General features: G+C 33.6%; 1 protein-coding gene across 2 annotated transcripts in view; it reads left to right on the plus strand.

Moving 5' to 3' along the window:
• Window positions 1–18,944, plus strand: part of LOC142337487 (alkyldihydroxyacetonephosphate synthase, peroxisomal-like) — an 86,601-nt gene that overhangs the window by 23,461 nt on the left and 44,196 nt on the right. Inside the window, exons 1-3 of one of the 2 annotated variants that reach the window (XM_075386743.1) lie at window positions 10,839–10,857; window positions 13,312–13,517; window positions 13,872–14,080. In XM_075386743.1, the coding sequence (XP_075242858.1) occupies window positions 13,363–13,517; window positions 13,872–14,080 (364 nt within the window). In that variant the 5' untranslated portion in view covers window positions 10,839–10,857; window positions 13,312–13,362. Of the gene's footprint in view, window positions 1–10,838; window positions 10,858–13,309; window positions 13,518–13,871; window positions 14,081–18,944 lie in introns of those variants that run through there. The other variant, XM_075386742.1, reaches the window with a different exon arrangement.

Here is an 18,944-nt window from a genome sequence, read left to right on the forward strand (position 1 = left end):
AGTGTTCGACAGTTTTTCTTCAAATTTTCAGTATTTTTTTGCTAAGATTTGGCAGAATTTTGCTAATATAATTTAAAATAAGTTAAATTTTTTAACCGCAGAGTGTTATTGTTACCGTTAGCGACAGAAGAGCGTTGCTGAATTGTTTGGGTTGAAGCATTTGAGTTTCTTTGGCTAAAGATTTTGATAAAGTTTTCAAAATTCAGACGTTTTTCATTAAAAATTAGCACAAAATATGCACTTTGTTTAATTTGCCGAATGTGAAGACCTAGAAACCGCTGACCTAATCTCTTTAAACTCCAAATTAGAGCTAGTTGAAACTCGGAGCCCTATAAAAGCCTTCTGGATTTAAAATTTTGGCGTTAAATGAAGCAAACAATAATTCTGTTTGTTAAACGTTTTCAGGGATTAGACAATTTGTTTCAGAAGAATTTAATTTTTTGATGCGTTTCATTTTTTGTGGTTTTTTTTTTTGCTGTCGTTTTGAGATAGTCGTTTTTACAAAAAAACTTCATGATGTTCACAGGCGACGCAAATGAAGATATAATTTTCTCGGGGTTAATATTTTAAAATTTTAATGGCTTCAACACTGGTTTCTTAAAATTGTTTGTGAAATTTTGTAGTTCAGCTTGTATTTAAGGTTAATTTAGTCTTATGACTTACTCTCACTATTAACAGGCGCAATTAGTTTTTGATGAAATTGCAAGATAAACTGTTTACTCTTTTAGTTGAAAGCTTATGTTGGCTATAAATTTTGAAAATATTTGTTTTTTTAAAAAGACAGTGCATTTCTCAGATTTGCCAATCTTATTTCTGTTAACTTGTAGCTTCTCATCTCTATAGACAAGTCACAACTATTTTCTATTGAACTACAATTTGCTCTCTATAACGGTTTAATTTTCCTCAAATGGTCTTTGTTCTTGGTACAACCAGTTTTCATAAAATACTCGTGATTTTTGCATATTCGCTCATTTTTGTTTTCTTTTCACGTCATGACAATAATGGGAGGTCCTCTGGTCATTCAAAAAATGCCCAATCATGAATTTTTAATGTTTTCAGTGAAGAGCTTAATGTTTAATTGGCCGTGACATCGTTTTGGTGCAAATTTTTGTGCAATCTTATCTTTTTGCCTGTATTTGTCGTTCTTTTTGTGGTCGTATGACATATCCTGGATAATGAAAAGAATACTGTGTATAAAAGAATCTCTCAATTATTTCATTTGCTGCATAAGGTTTCTTATCAGTTTAGCATCAATTCTTTTCAATAAAAAGCAACATTTTATTAAACTTTGCCCCTTTTGCTCATTTGTTGTCGACTTGTTACCAGTTACCAAGTAACATTGAGAAAATGTCCTATATTTTTTTCTAATGAAGAACAGGTTAATCTTCTTTAGTATAAATTTTATCTGATGCCATTTTGATTTTGTTAATGGTTTTCAAAAAAATGGACAACGAGTTTTGGTCGTAATTATTATTTGTAATTATTTGATTTTTATCGCCGTCTTTTCTGGTAGTCATATTATGGTAGTCACAGGTCTCATCGGCCCTCTAAGTTGGATTGTTTCATTCTTTTTGTAGTTTGTTGAACGATATGTTGATATGTTAATATTTTTTTAATTCCTCATTTGGTAGACAATTAAGTGGAAAATGTAGATGAGGGTGGTCGGAACTTTATGTGCGAATGCACAATGCCGAGCTTCCTTGTTAAAATTAGAAGATATTCAAAGCTAGAAGCTGAGCGACAAATTGGCACTGCTTTTAGAAAGGTCTGAATCTTTAATTCTGCTCTTTAAATGCGGATATAAACCAACCATTAATTTAAAGCTGTTGATGAGCGGAAGTCAACGTCAGAACCTTCTTTTGGTTTGCTGCTGAAATTTAAGCTCGAGTGATGTCAACATCTTTTTTATTTATCTTAGAGTGAGGGTCGGAGCTAGTTGTGCGAAATTACATATGCGGATATTAGTTTTTATGATCTGTTCACTTTCTGTTTGAAAGTGCTATAAATTACGACACATTTTTCGGCTTTTAAGATGCGAAATACGTTGTTTTCTCAGTTGTATGATTTTCTGCACTATTATAATCTCTGCTATTGGTATAAGTGCATGCGTCATTATATCTTTCGGAACCTTGTGACGTAGATCTAGCAACTTTGACACGTCTATTTATTAATCTTTTGCGGTTTACTGTTCTACTTAAAATATCAAGAAATCATTACATTAAATTAATTTATAGTGAACATTTGACAAAAATTGACTGTTTCAGATAGTATAGATAACTTAATAAATTAGAAGAGAGCGTTTTACTCAAAATGAGCGTACGGTTGAAGCTCATAATGACAGGAATTATGTTCCTTATATTTTTCCTTGGAATTGCCTATGGAGCTCCAGGACAACAGTCAGGGGAATCGGAGTTATGGAGTTTTATTCGAAGACACATGGCTGGACCTCTATACTGGTTGCATCTAAGAATGGAGTCGGTTAAAGCGGTTCCAGACGTTAAGAGACAGATGCAAAGCTTGTATCAAACTATGTTCAATATCAAAGGCAAGGCGGAACTGACGTTTGTGCAGAACATCGATTTTGTCATAACTGCGATGCTCTTATCCTTTCTGAGCCTTATCATGTTGATCCTGTTGAATATATCATCCTACGTCATTTCTATTCTTTTCACTATTTTAATAATTATTACGTATCGCCTTCAAGGTGCCGTGTGGTGCTTTGACAACGTTATGTTGCTAATCAGCCTGATATGTCTGGCACCGAGTTATCTTCTGAGGAACCCAGCTGCCATTATGCCATATATGTCAACATTCCTTGGTCTCTACTTCGCCTATCGCATGATTTCAAGGCTCAGACGCGCACCAGCTAACACGACCTCGTATCAATACGAACCCTCGACAAGTGCAACCCAAAACGGTTACGATAACCACTCAGCGAGTGAACGCAATTTTTCCTCGATAGAGCATAGACTGGCAATGTTAGAGGCCCAACAGCAAACTATACTGGCGAAGCTTGACGGGTTGTCAAATAAAGTTGATAGCATGTCGCGATAGGATATTTAGTAAATGTTGATTTATATGATAGCTGTTTTTGGTCTGCCCTCCCTAAAAATACCACGTTCGATTTCTCTGGTTTTAACCAGTTCACGTGTGGACAAAAACGATTTGTAATATGCTTGATGTATTATAAGGAGCATACAAGAAACAGTTCCGGTTGAAAGTTACAGGTGATCCCAATAATTGTTTAATTAAAAGAGGGGATCTTTTCCGTTTGTACCCCCCCCCCCCGCTAAGTGGGTGCATATTATTTACACCGCCCCAGAAGCACGCACAATCTTTTTACATAATCATTTACCATGTAATGACACGTGCTCTGTAATTTGGGATGGGGGCACAAACGGAAAAGATCCAAAAGAAGATGTTTCATTCATGTCAGCTTATTGTTTATTTTCCTGTCCTGATTTTCCCAATGAATTGATATTGTTATATTCCTTATATTTGTTTGCTCATCAAGAGGGACTTGATCCTAAACTATTGTACCACCGAGTGATGACTATCATTTGCATTATTTTGGAATTTCTCATTCCTGTTTGTGTAAAAAAGATTTAATTATTATTTCGCATTCCGATTGAATTGAACCATTTGAATGTACGACTTTTGCTGATTCAAAACGTTGCAATCTTGTTGACCTTTTATGTGCAGAGAAAGTTTTTAAATGTTGATATTGTTTGCTTTCGATTAACGAGGCTGAAGGGAACTATTTTTTATTTTGTTCGATTTTTCAAAGAGGACGACCTGTTTTTGGATTTTTGTTTCATGAAAGGAGTTATTTTGCCTGAATTTTAATTAGCTCAGTGATTCTGGACTCTATGGCTCAATAAGAAATTTTCGTAGAAATTAGTAATCTCGCTATGACAATCTTTCATCAAATGCAGCTGTGTAGCATTAACATTATGCTTGAGTAATCATAAATCTTGTTTCCATAATTTCCGTGAAAAAATTCAGTAAAAATTTTCAATAAATCTTTCAACTAAATGTTTTTGTGTGTTAATTTTGCTTTGAAATTTGATCGGTCACGATTAATTATGTATCAATATGACCTTCAGCTTGACCTTGCATTTATGTCTAAAGCTTTTGATGCGACCTTGTAATGTAATTGGACAGCCTAACTTTGTCTCTTATCTGTCTTTTACTATTGATTCTGATTTGCAATTCATCATGTATCTAATCGTTGAGTGTATGCTTGCAACGTATATTGCCCATTGAATGCGTTTAAGCGGGTTAAATTAGTTTAGTTATTTCAGTTCAAATTTGTCTTATTCATGCTTCTCGGATAGAAAAGTTTTTCTTTACCAGAATCGTTAGGAGCGCTTTAATTAAAACATCTTAGCCAAGAGTCTTGATGGAATTCTAAAATTGAGCGTTCTTCGTTGTGCCTGGGAAAATGAGACAAACTGATTTGGCGAACATAAAACGCGTTTCATTTTAATTTTGTATTTTGAAACTTGGTTTGAATTTCTGACGATTTCGTGAACCTAAAATCTTCTGAAGCAGTTTCAATTATTTATATTACTAACACAATGGTGATGTTAAAATTCGACAGGAGTTTAAGCACTTTAGATGCCATCTTACAATATAGGTAAATCTTAAAAATAGCGGCTAGATGCAAACAAGGATGATCGTTAATGTGCGTTCGCACATGATGTTCCGACTCGCGCTCATGTACATTTCAGACATAACTGTCAACCAAATGAAGATAAAATCAAAAATAGATCTTATAGTTTAAAAAAAGTTACACAAACTACTAAATGAAATAAATAATGCCATTCCTCATTACAGCACTCACGAGATCTGCCACCCTTAATAAGACTACGGGAGAAAAATTAAACAACAAAATAAGCAAAATGAAAAAAAAACATTATACGGCAAAACTAAAACATCTAAATTTAAAAGCACCTAGTAAGAATGTCAAAATACAACAGAAGAAAACTTAACTACATAAGTTAATTTTTTCGTTACTACAAAGCATTTGGGACTTTATATTATTGAGACTAAGTAACAAGTTGACAAAAAAAGCAATAGGTGAAATTCAAAACCAACCAAAATTTTTTAAACCAAATATTTACAAACGTCCTAGAAACCATTAGGTTTCAAAAAAAATATTAATAAATTTACTAAAAAGTAATTACAAAGCCAATAGAATCTGGCTTTGGTTAAAATAGGCCACAGACACGGACTAAAGATGAAGAAAAACTGAAAATATTTCAAACAAATCGCGAAAACAAATTATTGAAGCCATTAAAACCGTTCGCTGTTATCTGAATATTATGTTTTTATTTCAATTGTTAATTAAACTATTTGAGTTAAAGCTATACTGAAAGAATAAGCCTGTTCACTTGTGCCTCATTTGAAAATCATTGGGATCTGTTATTACGCGAATGAGCTTAAAGAAGAGAAAAAGGAAGACAGATATTCACCACTAACAAAACTTTTATGAAAAAGCATATTGTAGAACAAAAAATCACCAGTTACGACGGAATATAAATAGCAACTTTAACATTCAAACTACGTGGAAATGGATGGGGCCTCTCGATCATGAGAATTAGATACAAGTTGACAAAAATAACAGCAAAAACTAAGTTGAAACTAAGCAAAAAAACCTTTGAAACTAAATATCATGAAATATAAGGCTAATTACTGTAATTCTACTGCATTGAGTAACTTCATTCATTCAACTCTCAAGTAGAGGCTTATGAGACCTCTAAGCTCTTTACGACTACATAAAGAACATAAAACAGGCAAAAACCGGAAAATGAAAAAAAAAATGAGAGAGAAAAGTGTCGAAGCCATTAAAAAAAGAACTTTCATTAATGACTTTTATGTGTCCAAATAATTTTTCGACAAAAAGTAGAATTATTTATTGTAACAATATGACTTCAAAAAACCAACAAATAGGAACAAATATATTAAAACCACGTAATTTTTGAGAAAATCCGTAGTATCAAAGCCATTAAATTCAATAGCTTTCAACGGAAAGTTAGAATAAGTTACGCTTCCATGAGAAGGCAATAATTTCTGTCATTCTTAAATCAAAAATAGTTCATCACAATAAGTCGGAAGAATATGAAAACAAATGCAGGCAAAAACCAGTAGAAAAAAGTGAGACAGTGTCGAAGCCATTAAAACTATACCGTTTTCTCTGCAAACTTGATCTATGATCTATGGCAATTCTTCTCTATTCCAATGGGAACTGTAAATTATCAGATAATGTGGTAAGATTTCAAAAGAATCCAAAATTATGAAAAAAGTAACCAAAAATTTTAAAAAATTATGAAAAATCGCTAACCAAATTATGAAAAATCGTTAGAAGATAAAACCGCTAACCTGATTTTTGTTGGAAAAATAGGAAGTGGGTCCTGTCAATGGTGAGAATGACCTAGAGTTCAAGAAAAATAAGTTAAATGTTGTTTAGTGTTCAAATTTTTTTTTCAAGAAATTATATTTGAATCTCAACAGCCATTAAATTCAATTGCTTTCAACGGAAGTCAATAGATATGCTAAGTTATGCCTCAATGCTCAATGGGAAAACATCAATGACAACTTCAATTCATCAAGCCGACATCGCAAAAAGTCCGATGACTATAAAAACAACAACAAATACAGGCAAAAATGAAAAATTCAGTAGAAAAGTGCAAGAAATTGTCGAAGCCATTCAAACTATGAGCTTTCTCTTAAAACTTTCTTAATAATCCAATGAACGGCTCCTCTTAACTATCAATATTAGGATAATGTGAGAAGATTTCAAAAGGAAACATTTACGAAAAAATTAGCCAAAATTTTTTTTTTAATTTTGAAAACTTGTGGCATCGATTTGGCATGGAGCCAAACTTGTGGCAAACTTGTGACATGGAGCCAAAAGTTAGAAGATAAAACATTTAACCGCAAAATTGTGGTTGTAGCAAAACGGAAAGGGATTTGTCTTTACTGAGACTGAGCTACCGTTCACAAAAATAAATTTATCGATTATTGTTCAAAAAATTTCTTCATTTTTTTTTTTTAGTTCTTAGCAGCCATTAGCTGTTCACTCAAAGCACAATATAGGTTCACTTAATGTTCATCAGGTAGATTTTGAACTTTTAGTCACCGAGTTTATGCCATAGGACTCCGAAAATTTAGTAAACTTTCAAAAAGTAAATCAAAATTTTATTAAAAAATTTTTCGAAAATTTATTTCGAGTCTTAACAGCCATTAGCTGTCCCCTCAAATTACTACATAGGTTCGCTTAATGCTCTTTAGGAAGCCTATTGCAATTCTAGTCAACGAGTTTATGTCATAGGGCTACAAAATCTTAATAAAATCTCAAAAAGAAAATCAAAATTAAAAAAAAAATACTAAAACTCAGAATCGGAGCCCTAAAAAAAAAAAGGTCGATTCCTTAAAAAGGAATTATTTGTTTATTAGGCATTATTTGACTGTAAATGAGCTTTGTCCTGAACACAACCTGGATTTCAAAGTGACTAGTCTCCTAGTGAATTGAAAAAAAAAAACAATAAAAAAACAAAAAATGGTTTTTAAAATCAGGTCTCAAATAAAAATCGAATTTTTTATAGTGAGCGTCCCTATGAGACGAAAACTACCCCTTTTATGATCTTTCGTCTGTTAGAATTACAAGACTGTTCTATTTGTAGCAGAAAATGTAATTTTGAATTGAAATTTTTTATAGAAAAAAATCTTAATTTGAACAAAAAAAGTGAACAAAATCATGCCAAACATCACGTGTTCACGCAAAACTTTAAACCTCGATAACTCCTCAAAAAACACGAAATTCAAAAAAATCTTTTTAATTCCGCACTCTACGCGTGACGAGCTTATTAATGATACCAGTCACATTTCTCTACAATGAATATATCGATCGGCCAAAATTGACTGAACAAAAACAACCCATTTGAGTATATAGTTCCTCCCCCCACAAGTGGGTTCGGAACAACAATAATTCATATTTGACTGTTCTTGATCTGCCTGGTATTTTAGTTAGTTCCAGGTGAGCTTTGTGATTCAATCAGCGATATAGTGATGTCACCGTTTAAATTATAGCAATTATATTAGTCCATTTTATTAGTTTTTCATTCAACTAGTCGAATAGCTCCAGATGGAAGACAAAAAAATTTTATTGCAACGTTTTATTGTAAAACGTTTTATTGTAAAAAATTTTATTGCAACGTTTTATTGTAAAACTTTTAAGTTTTGCAATCAAATTTTTCAAAATTGCAAGTAAGCTTTTAATTTTTAGAAGTTTCTAATGCTTCTGACGAGCACTAACTAATCTCCAGTTTTAATTTAAACCGAAACTTATGTTAGACCTATCAAGAAAAGAGAGTAATTAAAAAATGTTTTTGGACGTTATCGAAAAAGTGATGATCATAAAGATATTTTTCATACAGAAAAAAGGACACCAATACAAGGCACTTCTGTATTAGAACCTGAAGATTGGCTCCATAACAGCAGTTGATAATGGTGCTCATTATGCAAGTAAAGCATGTAGGTGGACAATATAAAAACAAGCAAATAATATAAAAATCTTGAAAACATTACTCACATCTTAAAATTAAAGGGGCGACAAAAATTTGTCCTTAGAAAAATTTTTTGGTTTGATATTTGCTCGTTGTCAACCTCATTGGATACCAATTTTATTTTTGTAGAATGCGTATCAAACATTTGATTTTTGGATGGTGCAAAAAAGGCGGCCCACAAAATGTTTTGGCAGATTTTTCTCCAACGATTTTTGAGCTACAATCCACCAAAAATAGGAACAATACACTACAGTCGGTGATTCATACTGCAAAATTTTTGCTGCAAATTCTGCTTTCGAAGTTGGCACATAGTTATTCTGATTGAGTTTTCAACCTTCCTTTGTAACTAAGCGCGCTCTTTCAAAAAATCTTTGCGGAAGAAAAAATTTATCGAAACGCTAGGGAATGGATTTTTGTCAAGACCACTTAAAATACTTCTCAAATTCTTTTTCGCTTGTTTCATTCAGAATTAGGAATCACGCTTGCTCAAGAAGAGAAGTTTGTTAATGCTCGTTCGAGTCCTTTGTAGATTTGTAGATTTATACAGAAAGAACTCTTTTGATCCGTAGGTTTGCTGTATCCTTGATGATTGCTGCTGAATATGGGAAATTCTCTTCGCAAGCATCTCGAAATTCGCTTCTCTTATTATTAGACTTTCATTTCACTGCCGCCGCCCTTTCATTTGTCTGTATTTTGGGATAACGGTTCGTGAAGTCGGGTGTCCTAAAGCTCAACAAATACGTGTAAACACAAATGAGAATTAATGAGATGTCCACGCAAGTAGTGAAAGATTGAGGTGTTCGGGTGGATTCGGGGAGCACAAATCGTTTGCTATATTAGTTTAGGCAGTTTTTAGTTAACAATTGGTTTTTCAATATATTTGAATTCACATCACCTCTCTGAACTGTTCTACTTTTATGCTTTCTATTTTTGTGAATACATCAAGTTTAACGTACGCAAATTTGTATTGCGATGAGATACGTGCAAGAGAGCCGACGTTATAAAGAGCCGACGTTAGAAAGCGCCGAAACCTGACTTGATTTAAAAAGAGCCGAAAGCAAAAAGTTGCCTTAAATTACACTAAACTGAGAGTTGATTACCAAAAAAGCACTTAATTGGGTTAATTGGTCTCATTTTCGGTTGCGATAGTTTCATATCAAGTCCTATAAGCCGCTGAGGCATGGCCATGACCCGGTATAATTTCAAGATAATTATTTATTAATTCGCTTTCAGTTTCTTTTACCAGAAAATATTAAAATTTCATTTCTCAAATACTCTGTTATGATAGGTTGAAAATTTGGTAGTCTCATTCCAGAAGCCAATTTAATTGGCTGCAAAATTTATCTTAATTTACCGACTAATAATTTAAATAATATTTTGGCTCTCTTTCAATCGGCTCTTTTTTCACTTCGGCTCTCTTACAAGTCACCATTGCGATGGGATATAATGAAAAAGATAGAGGGTTTACTTGTTACAGGGCGTTCGCTTCTCTTATTAGGGTTTTTGCTAATAAATTGGCTTTTGGTATCTGCCCTATTCGATTTTTATTTAGCTATCCTCATATCATGACATTTCGTATGTATTTTCGGAGCTGGTTTTTTATTTGAAATTTGGGATCTTTTCAACAATTGCCCCCCCTTTTGCAAAAGGGGGGGGCTATTCTTGAATAGAATTTAAGCGAGCTATTTATTAACCAATCAGAGACGAGTAATAACTTTCCACGCATGCACATACAATTAAATTGAATAGAATAAAATACACCGTGGTATAGCAATTAGCCGAACCGGAATACAAAGCGAAAAGAATTTCCGACTGGCGGGTCGGTGGGCGCGCTTCGCCGCGATAACCGACCCGCGATTTCCGGATTACATCCCACAGCGCATGAGAGGCATGGCCATGAACAGCGGTCCGCAATTGCGCTTAAACTAATATTCGGCTATCTAAAGTGTAGGCCAAGTAATATTGTGGTAAAGTATAGCACAAAAGGGGAGGCGATTCTCTACTAGGTACCAAAGGGGGGGCAATTGTTGAAAAGATCCGAAATTTGAGCAATCGGATTATTGATTGCCAATTAATTGACGCGATGTGAGTTATCAGTTAAAAGAGATATGGTTATAAGTTTTCAATGTTTTGGTTGATTTTTATCAATTGGCCGTCTGGTTAAGTAAATAGCTACAAATAGCGCTTTGTAATGTAATAGTTGGCTTCATTTTCAGTTGTTATTGGTCAGGAACGATTACATTACTGTCACTACTCCCGCCCTAACTCTTTCGTATCATGCTACAAGGTAATTAAGTTTCACTCCTATATAGAGCCATGTTTCTGCTGAACAAATAACACTGGGTGAGTTGTCTAGACGGTATACAAACGCTTTCAAAGAAAGTGAGTTAAGTAGATCAATTTTAACCTTAAGAACAATTAAGAGAAGTTTTCGGTTTAAATTTTGTCGAGAATAATTGTTCACGTTATGGAATTCTGGCTTGGTTTTTGACTGTAGTTGTTGGGCAATTTTACTATCTTGATATTTGATTATAATGGCTGCCGATATGGTCGGTGAGTTTCTTTTTTGGCCGGTAGTTGAATAATGGGTTTCAAACAATTTAATAATGGGCGAAAGTTGATTAATGGGCCAAAGTTGTTCGATTCCCTTCCTCATGTTGTAAAACTTTGCTCTCCGTCCACTTGAAGGACCTCAATTATCTTCAAACAGTTTGAGATTTACGAAAATTTCAAGTGCTAGACTTCATTTCTCTTCGAAATAGGGATTTAAGATTTATCTGTTATACAGTCGCCGCAGTTAAACGATAAGCAGATGAATTTTTAGGCATTTATCTGAAATCTTTATCCACCTTAATCGGACAATGTCTTAAGCAAACAGTAACTTGCAAAATAATGAAGAGATCATTTTACACGCTAGAAGTAGCAAACAAAGTATGGCAGATTTTTATCTCATCTAATTTCTCGCCAAAATACAGCTAAATAATTAATTATCTACCAAATAGTTGGACTTATGATCCAGTTGATTTTTTCGGAAAATGTCACCGAATATCAGGCGATGACTTGTTGATTATGTCAAGTTTTTGTCTTTTTGGTATGAACTCTGTTCAAAGTTATCGTCAATTCATTTGTCCTATATTTCGACAACTTTTTGTTTTCCCTTCAATTTCTTAAACAGTTCTCTTATTCCAACCTTCAATAAATTTAGTGTTTTGATATAAATCAAAACTAGCCTCTAAAGGCTGCAAAATGACGTTTCTCTTTTCTCTACGATTCGTAAACAAAAGTGAAAAATTGACTGAAGAAAAAAGCCGGCCTCGCATATGTATTCCCCCATTTTGAAAAAAAATTTGTGTTGATTAGCTCAACTAATAACAGAGCAATGGGAAGGTTGAAATATGGAAATCATTTGAGTTTGGCAGACAGAACATTGCTCTTGGAGTCCAATAACATGATAAAATGATGGTTACAAGATAAACAAATCTCAAATTTTGTCTGAGGTAAATCCGCTGAAAAACCTGGATCGCTATAATCCAACGAGATCTCATAATTGAGATTTAAAATTAAGCAAATTTTCAAAGTTTGTTTAATTTATTGGAAACATCAACTCCTAGATTTTAAACTTTGACTTTGCTCTTATTATCTTTTTTGGGGTCTTTAGTATTGTCACTTTTCTTCGTGGAGATTTCGTATGATCTCTAATACTATTAACATATATTTTCAGGCCACTGAGATTCCATTTAATCCGGTGCCCCCAAAACGCATTTTTATACATTCACTTTTTGTTAGCATCTGTTTCAATTCGTCCACAGTAAGTTCAGATTTCAGTTGCTCTTGTCAGTTGTCACTGAGTCGTTCAAAATATCGTTAAGTTTGCTAAGTCGTTGCCGTGTATTTCGATAGTGGTTTATTATATCGTCGTCGTAGATTTACATAAGAGCCAGTGCCATCAATCAGACTCTATTCCGAATCCATTTCAACATTTCGCAGTCGATTTGGCATGAATGTTGTACTCTATGAGAATGAAGTGGGGGCTTTCTGGCACTGCTTTGTTGATGCGTTGTGCATTGATAATTAAATAGTTAGCAACTAATTGGATAGCTGAAATCTTCAATATGGCACCAAGTCTGTTTTGGTTCGTCGGTAGTTACAAAAAAAAGAATTTAGCAAGAAGAAGAAGACACTTTAATTTAGCACTGTAATCGTTGAAAGCATTATTTAGCTTTCTTGAATGCTAAATTGTACAATTAAAATATATAGATCACAACACAATTATGGTATAAAAATTGTTCAAAATTCCACAGTGCGTTGTATAAAGATTAAACCAGTCGAAACTCCAATGACTTGCTATTTAGTAAGTTATCTTGACAGATAGCATAAATGTAAAATTTTCCGAAGTTGTCTTTTGCCTGAAGAATAATTTGGTGTAGAGTCAATTCTTTCGACTTGGTTGCTGAAGCTTATCCTTCATTGAAAATTTTAATTGAAAGTAAGGACATGAAAGTAAAATAAAGTTCAGTTGAATTATTTTTTCTGCGGAAGGAAAGCGTTGTTTATCGCTCTGTTATGCACTGAAAGCAGCCGTGAACAACTTCGGAAACTGCAAAGCGTGACTAGATTTTCCACAAAAAAAGACTTCCACTGATGTTTTCAAATCATGTTGTTAGTATACTTTAGAGTTCGTTAGTTGTTTTGTTAGTTGTTTGTCGTCCAACCTCTTCCATGTTTTTTTTTCGTTTTTCAGTTTGATTTGTTGTCTGACTGACCGGTGTAGGTGTTTCCCTCTTGTAAACTAATGTCATCTTCCGCCCTTGACACCCGTGCTGAGTTCACCCGGGACTCCGCCCTGCCAAGACAAAAGTTGGAGGAGTTGCGACTCGATGGGTGGGGCTACAAGGACTGTGGATTTTTCCTGAATGAAAACCAGACGTTTGAGTTTCAGGGTACCAGGTGAGGTGTTAGAAACCAGTTTTGGTTATTTTTGGATAATTTTATAAATGGTACTGCTGTTGTATTTTACAGCATGGAATAAAACCGGATTGTGCTAATGCGAATATTCGAAACTGATGAGTTTGCATGGTGACGTGATATGATTCTTAGGCATTTTTCCCGTCGATAAGCAGCTTACATCGATATTGGTTGTTGCCTAGGTGGAACAGCGTGTCAAAATGATGAAACTGGGGCAAGCACCAACTTTATATATTATGAACATCAATCGTATTATTAATTGTATTCCCTTGATTGTGCTAGGGCAACATCTTTTTATGTTGAAAACATTATTCCCAAGCATTTGGTATGTTTTAGATACCCTTTGAAAGGGGAGGTACCTCATCTCAAGAGTTACATGCTGGAGACAGTCCAGGCCAGTCCTGACAATGCAGCGCCTCCCAAAGTAGAAATCAAACCTGAGCATGTGCCCAAACCGGTGAAACAAACGGACTTTTGCAATTTCTTGGACTCCTGTTCTTTTCATTTCTCATTCTGCCCAATGGAGAGGCTATTCAGAAGCCACGGTAATTAGATATTGGTTTCTCAATAACAGAGACGACAAGGCGGCTCGTTAATGTGCGTTCGCACATGATGTTCCGACCCGAGCTCATCTACATTTTTGACTTAATTGACAACCAAATGAAGAGATAACAAAAATAGATGTTTGAATTTAAAAAAATGCTACATTTTAAGTTAATTAAACACACTAAATTCTGCATCGATGAAATAGCAATCATAGGTTTCATTCATGTGACATCAATAACTCATCACAATAAGTCGTATGGCAAAGAAAAATACATCAAAACCACGAAATTTTTGAGAAAACCCATAGTATCAAAGTAAAAAAATTCTACAACTTTCAACGGAAGGCATTTAATACGCTAAATTATGCCTAGATGATTTGACGACTAGGATGTTTGTCATTCAAAATTTATCAATAAGACATTACAACAAGTCATTGACTATGAAAACAACAACAAAAACAGGCAAAATCCAAAAGTTCGGTAGAAAATTGAGAGAAGGAAGTGTCGAAGCTATTTAAACCATAAGCTTTTTTCTCTGAAAACTTTTTCAACGATCCATTGAACGTTTTCACTAAGCCAATGGGAGCTATCAATATTAGGATAATGTAATACGATTTCAAAAGGAACCAAAATTACTAAAAAAAAATCCAAAAATTATAAAAATTATGAAAACTCGTGCACCGAAGTCAAAAAAACCAATAGTTAGAAGACAAAACCGCTAACTAGATAAATTGTTGCTGATGTAGAAAAAAAGCGGTTCTGTCATTACCGAGACTGACTTACAATCCACGAAAATAAGCTTAAGATTGATTTCTGTTCAAAAAAAAACAAAAAATATTTTTAAAGTCTTAACAGCCATTAAACTCAAAAGCTTTGGTAGGAATTCAATGAAACTCAGCTATGCCACGATGTGAATACAAGGATGTTTATGATGCCTAGGTAATCAATAAGACATCACAATAGGTCTTATGACTATGAAAAAAACAACAAATACAGGCAAAAACCAAAATTTCTTGACGACTAGGATGTTTGTCATTCAAAATTTATCAATAAGACATTACAACAAGTCATTGACTATGAAAACAACAACAAAAACAGGCAAAATCCAAAAGTTCGGTAGAAAAATGGGAGAAGAAAGTGTTGAAGCCATTTAAGCCATATTTTTTTCTCAGAAAGTTTCATCTATGATATTTTGGACGTATTCACTAAGGGATGATGTAGCCATCAATATTAGGATGACGTGATAAGATTTCAAACTAATCCAATAAAACGAAATGTCCAAAAAATTTTTTTTAAAATTTGAAATCTTGTGGCATTGAAGACGTATAACCAATAGTTATTTGATAAAGCCGCCAATGAGATTAACTTATGTTGTAGTGGTATGAAGGAGTTCAATCCTGTTTTTACTGAGACGAACTTACAGTTCACAAAAATAAGATTTACTAATTTTAAAAAACTTTCGAAAATTTATTTTCAAAGTCTTAACAGCCATTAGCTGTCCACTCACAGCACTAGATAGGTTCACTTAATGCTCATTAGCAAATCTATTGCACCTTTAGTCAACAAGTTTATGCCTTAGGATTATAAAACTTTAGTAAAACCTCAAAAAATAAATCAAAATTTCATTTGAAATTACGAAATTTGAGATACGAGTCCAAAAAAAACATGAGCGATCTCTACGAAACAAATTTTTTGTTCATTGGGCTTCATTTGATCGTAAAAGAGGTTTGTCATTAACGGAACTTCGATATTAAAAGTGTCTAGTAGTCTCTATGTGAGGTGAAAAAACAAAAAAATTGCAAAATTTTCTAAAAAAGAGCTCCCAAACCTAATTCGAATTTTTTTATATATTAAACTTCCCTCTAAGACTAGAACTAGTCTTTATTATCTCCTTTCGTCTATTAAAAACCTAAAATTGATTTACTTTTTGGCGTGAAATCTAGTTTTGTATTAAATTTTTCGTAGAAATACGTTAATTCGAACGAAAATTACGGTAAAAGTGAACAAAAGTGAACCAAATATCCAGTGTTCATGTGAAACTTTAAACCTCGATAACTCCTCGAAAAAAATGAAATAAAAAAAAATCTTTTTAATTTCGAATTCTACGCTGGACGAGCTTTTTAATGAGACCACGCACATTTCTCTACGATGAATAAATCGTTCGGCCAAAATTCACGGAACAAAAAAAAACTCATTTGAGTATATAGTTCCTCCCCCCCACAAGTGGGGTCGGAACAATAACAGCCGTTAAATACTCAACTTCTGCTGTTGTGGGCGGAAAAGTAGCATTGGAAGGCCGCTTTCTTAAAAAAATTAATAATCATTTCTACCTCTAAATGTATTTGAGGGATCAGGAACTTGATGCGACCTTGGCTTTTTTACGAAGCCGATCGATAACTTTTTGCGGTGATGTAAAAAATTTTATCCTTGAGAGGAGGTATCCTCGTAAAGTGTTGGAGTAAAATTTCAGGTAGATTTCACAATTATGTTGAATAAGCTCTATATTCAGTAAAATCTAAACCCAAAATTCTAACTTGATTCCACCGAAACAAGGAGTAACATCAATCACAAGTCAAGCGTGAAAAGCGTAACTTGTGTAAATCGAAAAACGTCAACGAAGTGTAAAGTAGATTGATAAAACATAAATAGAAATCTTACGAATAGATTCAAGGCAAAAGTTGACTCAAGATAAATATAATTTTCAACTCAAATAAAATTTTTGCTTCGTTAAACTTGGCAACGGTTTACTGTAAAAACAGTCGGAGAAAAGGCAATTAAAATAACGAAGAAAACAAGAACCATTTTGTTAAAAATTCGGCTCAAGTTGCTGTTCCAAAATATTTCTCCTGTATGTACAGTAAGATCCGAAGCTTTTAATCAATAACAACAAAATTGGCAAAAGTTCTTGAGCTGTGCATACTGAAAAACAACCCAGGATACTGACAGAAAAATGAAACGAACACCTACAGGATCATAATTTATTAAACAGTAATTTGACCAAAATCTCCCCAAATTGCGATATCCAAGGTACTTTTTGATGCGGTTTTTTCCTGGTTCGTGACTACCTAAACAGCATTTGACACACTAAGGAACACAAGCAACTACAAATAAAAACGTAATTTTTTAAGAAAAAGTTCTTTGCATTAAAAACAATAGCATCATACCTTATTTATTTTGCAAAATTAAAACAAGAAAAATTTGTCCGGATAGAAATCTGTGCCGATAAAAATCATCTCAAAAGAACAAAAATTATTTGAAATAGGCGGAAAATATATAGAAAAAAACAGACCAAAGGAGGCATAGTTTGGCTTATTTTTAGATCAAAATTAAGTTTCTGTAGGAACTCAAGTTTTCCGAGAAAAATATTTACTGCAACTATAAAAGTTCTCCGGGTAGCAGCAGAAAAATTCCCAGAGGCGTAAAACTAGCAAATTGTTTATAAAATTGTCTAAAACGCCATTTTATAAAAATTAGTCAAAATTGCTTTAATAACGTTGATAGTGCTTCAAATGGTCATTAATTGATATCTTAGCGAAATATACATCTATGCGAAATAAATGAAAAAGTGCCAAAAATTAGAGTCAGAACTAAAAAACAGATTTGAAAATTCCTCATGTGAACAAAACATTTTTCCTCACTTGCGAAAATTTTTTTCAAACTTTTCTCACTAAGTGTTAATAAACAGTTACCGCTGTTAATGCCTTTGACTCAGCTTACTTAAATCAATTTTATTGAAATGTCAACTTCTTTTTTGTTTATCAAGTAATCCGAACATATCTTTGTTACTTTACTAATACTTTTGTCCTTGCTTTGTTTGTTACCCCATTTTCAGTGTTGATTTTAGTTAGGCCGAAGCATTAAAAAGGTCCATAACAGGTGTAATGAGCTTTGGGGCATAGTTCAAGTATTTAAAGTTTTCAATGTATCAAGTGATTTGATGGTCTTAACACCATTCGGTTTTAAATTCTTGTAATGCATTTTTTTTTAATTCCGCTTGGTTGTGGTTCACGTTCCACTTTAAAATAAAAATTATGCATACAGTCATGTAGTTTCTAACGAAGCCTCTTAAATTCGTTTTAACGCTTTGGCTCTCGATAATACCTTTTTATGATCTTGATTTCAACTGTGTTCTAATACTGTCGTGAGTGTCGCCAGCTTTTGCAGGGATGTTCTTAATATAGGTGCATTAATTCTGTACATTTTAAGTCAGAAGTTTTCAGTGGCATTTTGCTATGATCTGTGACCTTGCGCTCACTTCACTCTCAGCATTGGGCTCATTGATACATACTTTCAACGTGTTGTGAGCTTAGCGGCTTTTCTCTTATGTTAATCAGATTTTACTTTCAATCATTTGAGAGAGAATGTTCTCCCTTGCTCTCAAAATGTCTCTGTCTTACTTCTATTGGAAGTGTTTGGTTCATCTCAGTATGCTGGCGCTCAGTGAAGCTTATTTAATAGAAGATTTTGGGAACATTTATAAATTTATGCATAGTTTTGAGTTTTTAGTCTGTATTCGGGTGTGTTTTGACTTTTACACACATTTGTTTCTGAAAACCTTATCTGAATTGTCCTTCGAGCGTTGGCAGTTCTTTTTTGTTTTGAAATTGGCATGTTGGCACTTAGTGGTATCAATAAATTTTGAATTTTACAGGTTTCAATAAGCGGTTACGTCTTTGAATGCTGTTCACTGTTTACTTTTTTAAGAATATGTTGTTGAAATGTCGGTTGCTTTGCCTATCTTATTCGTTAGTTTTTGTCAATGTTTCCATTTAAACGGAGTGTGTGTTTGTAAAAGTAGATGGTGAATTGATTCTTTAACTTTTAATTCAGGACTTCCTGCTGTGTTTACTAACTTCGTTGTTTT

This window comes from Convolutriloba macropyga, chromosome 4 (genome assembly GCF_964194025.1).
Source record: "Convolutriloba macropyga chromosome 4, txConMacr16.3, whole genome shotgun sequence".
Classification (NCBI taxonomy): domain Eukaryota; kingdom Metazoa; phylum Xenacoelomorpha; order Acoela; family Convolutidae; genus Convolutriloba; species Convolutriloba macropyga.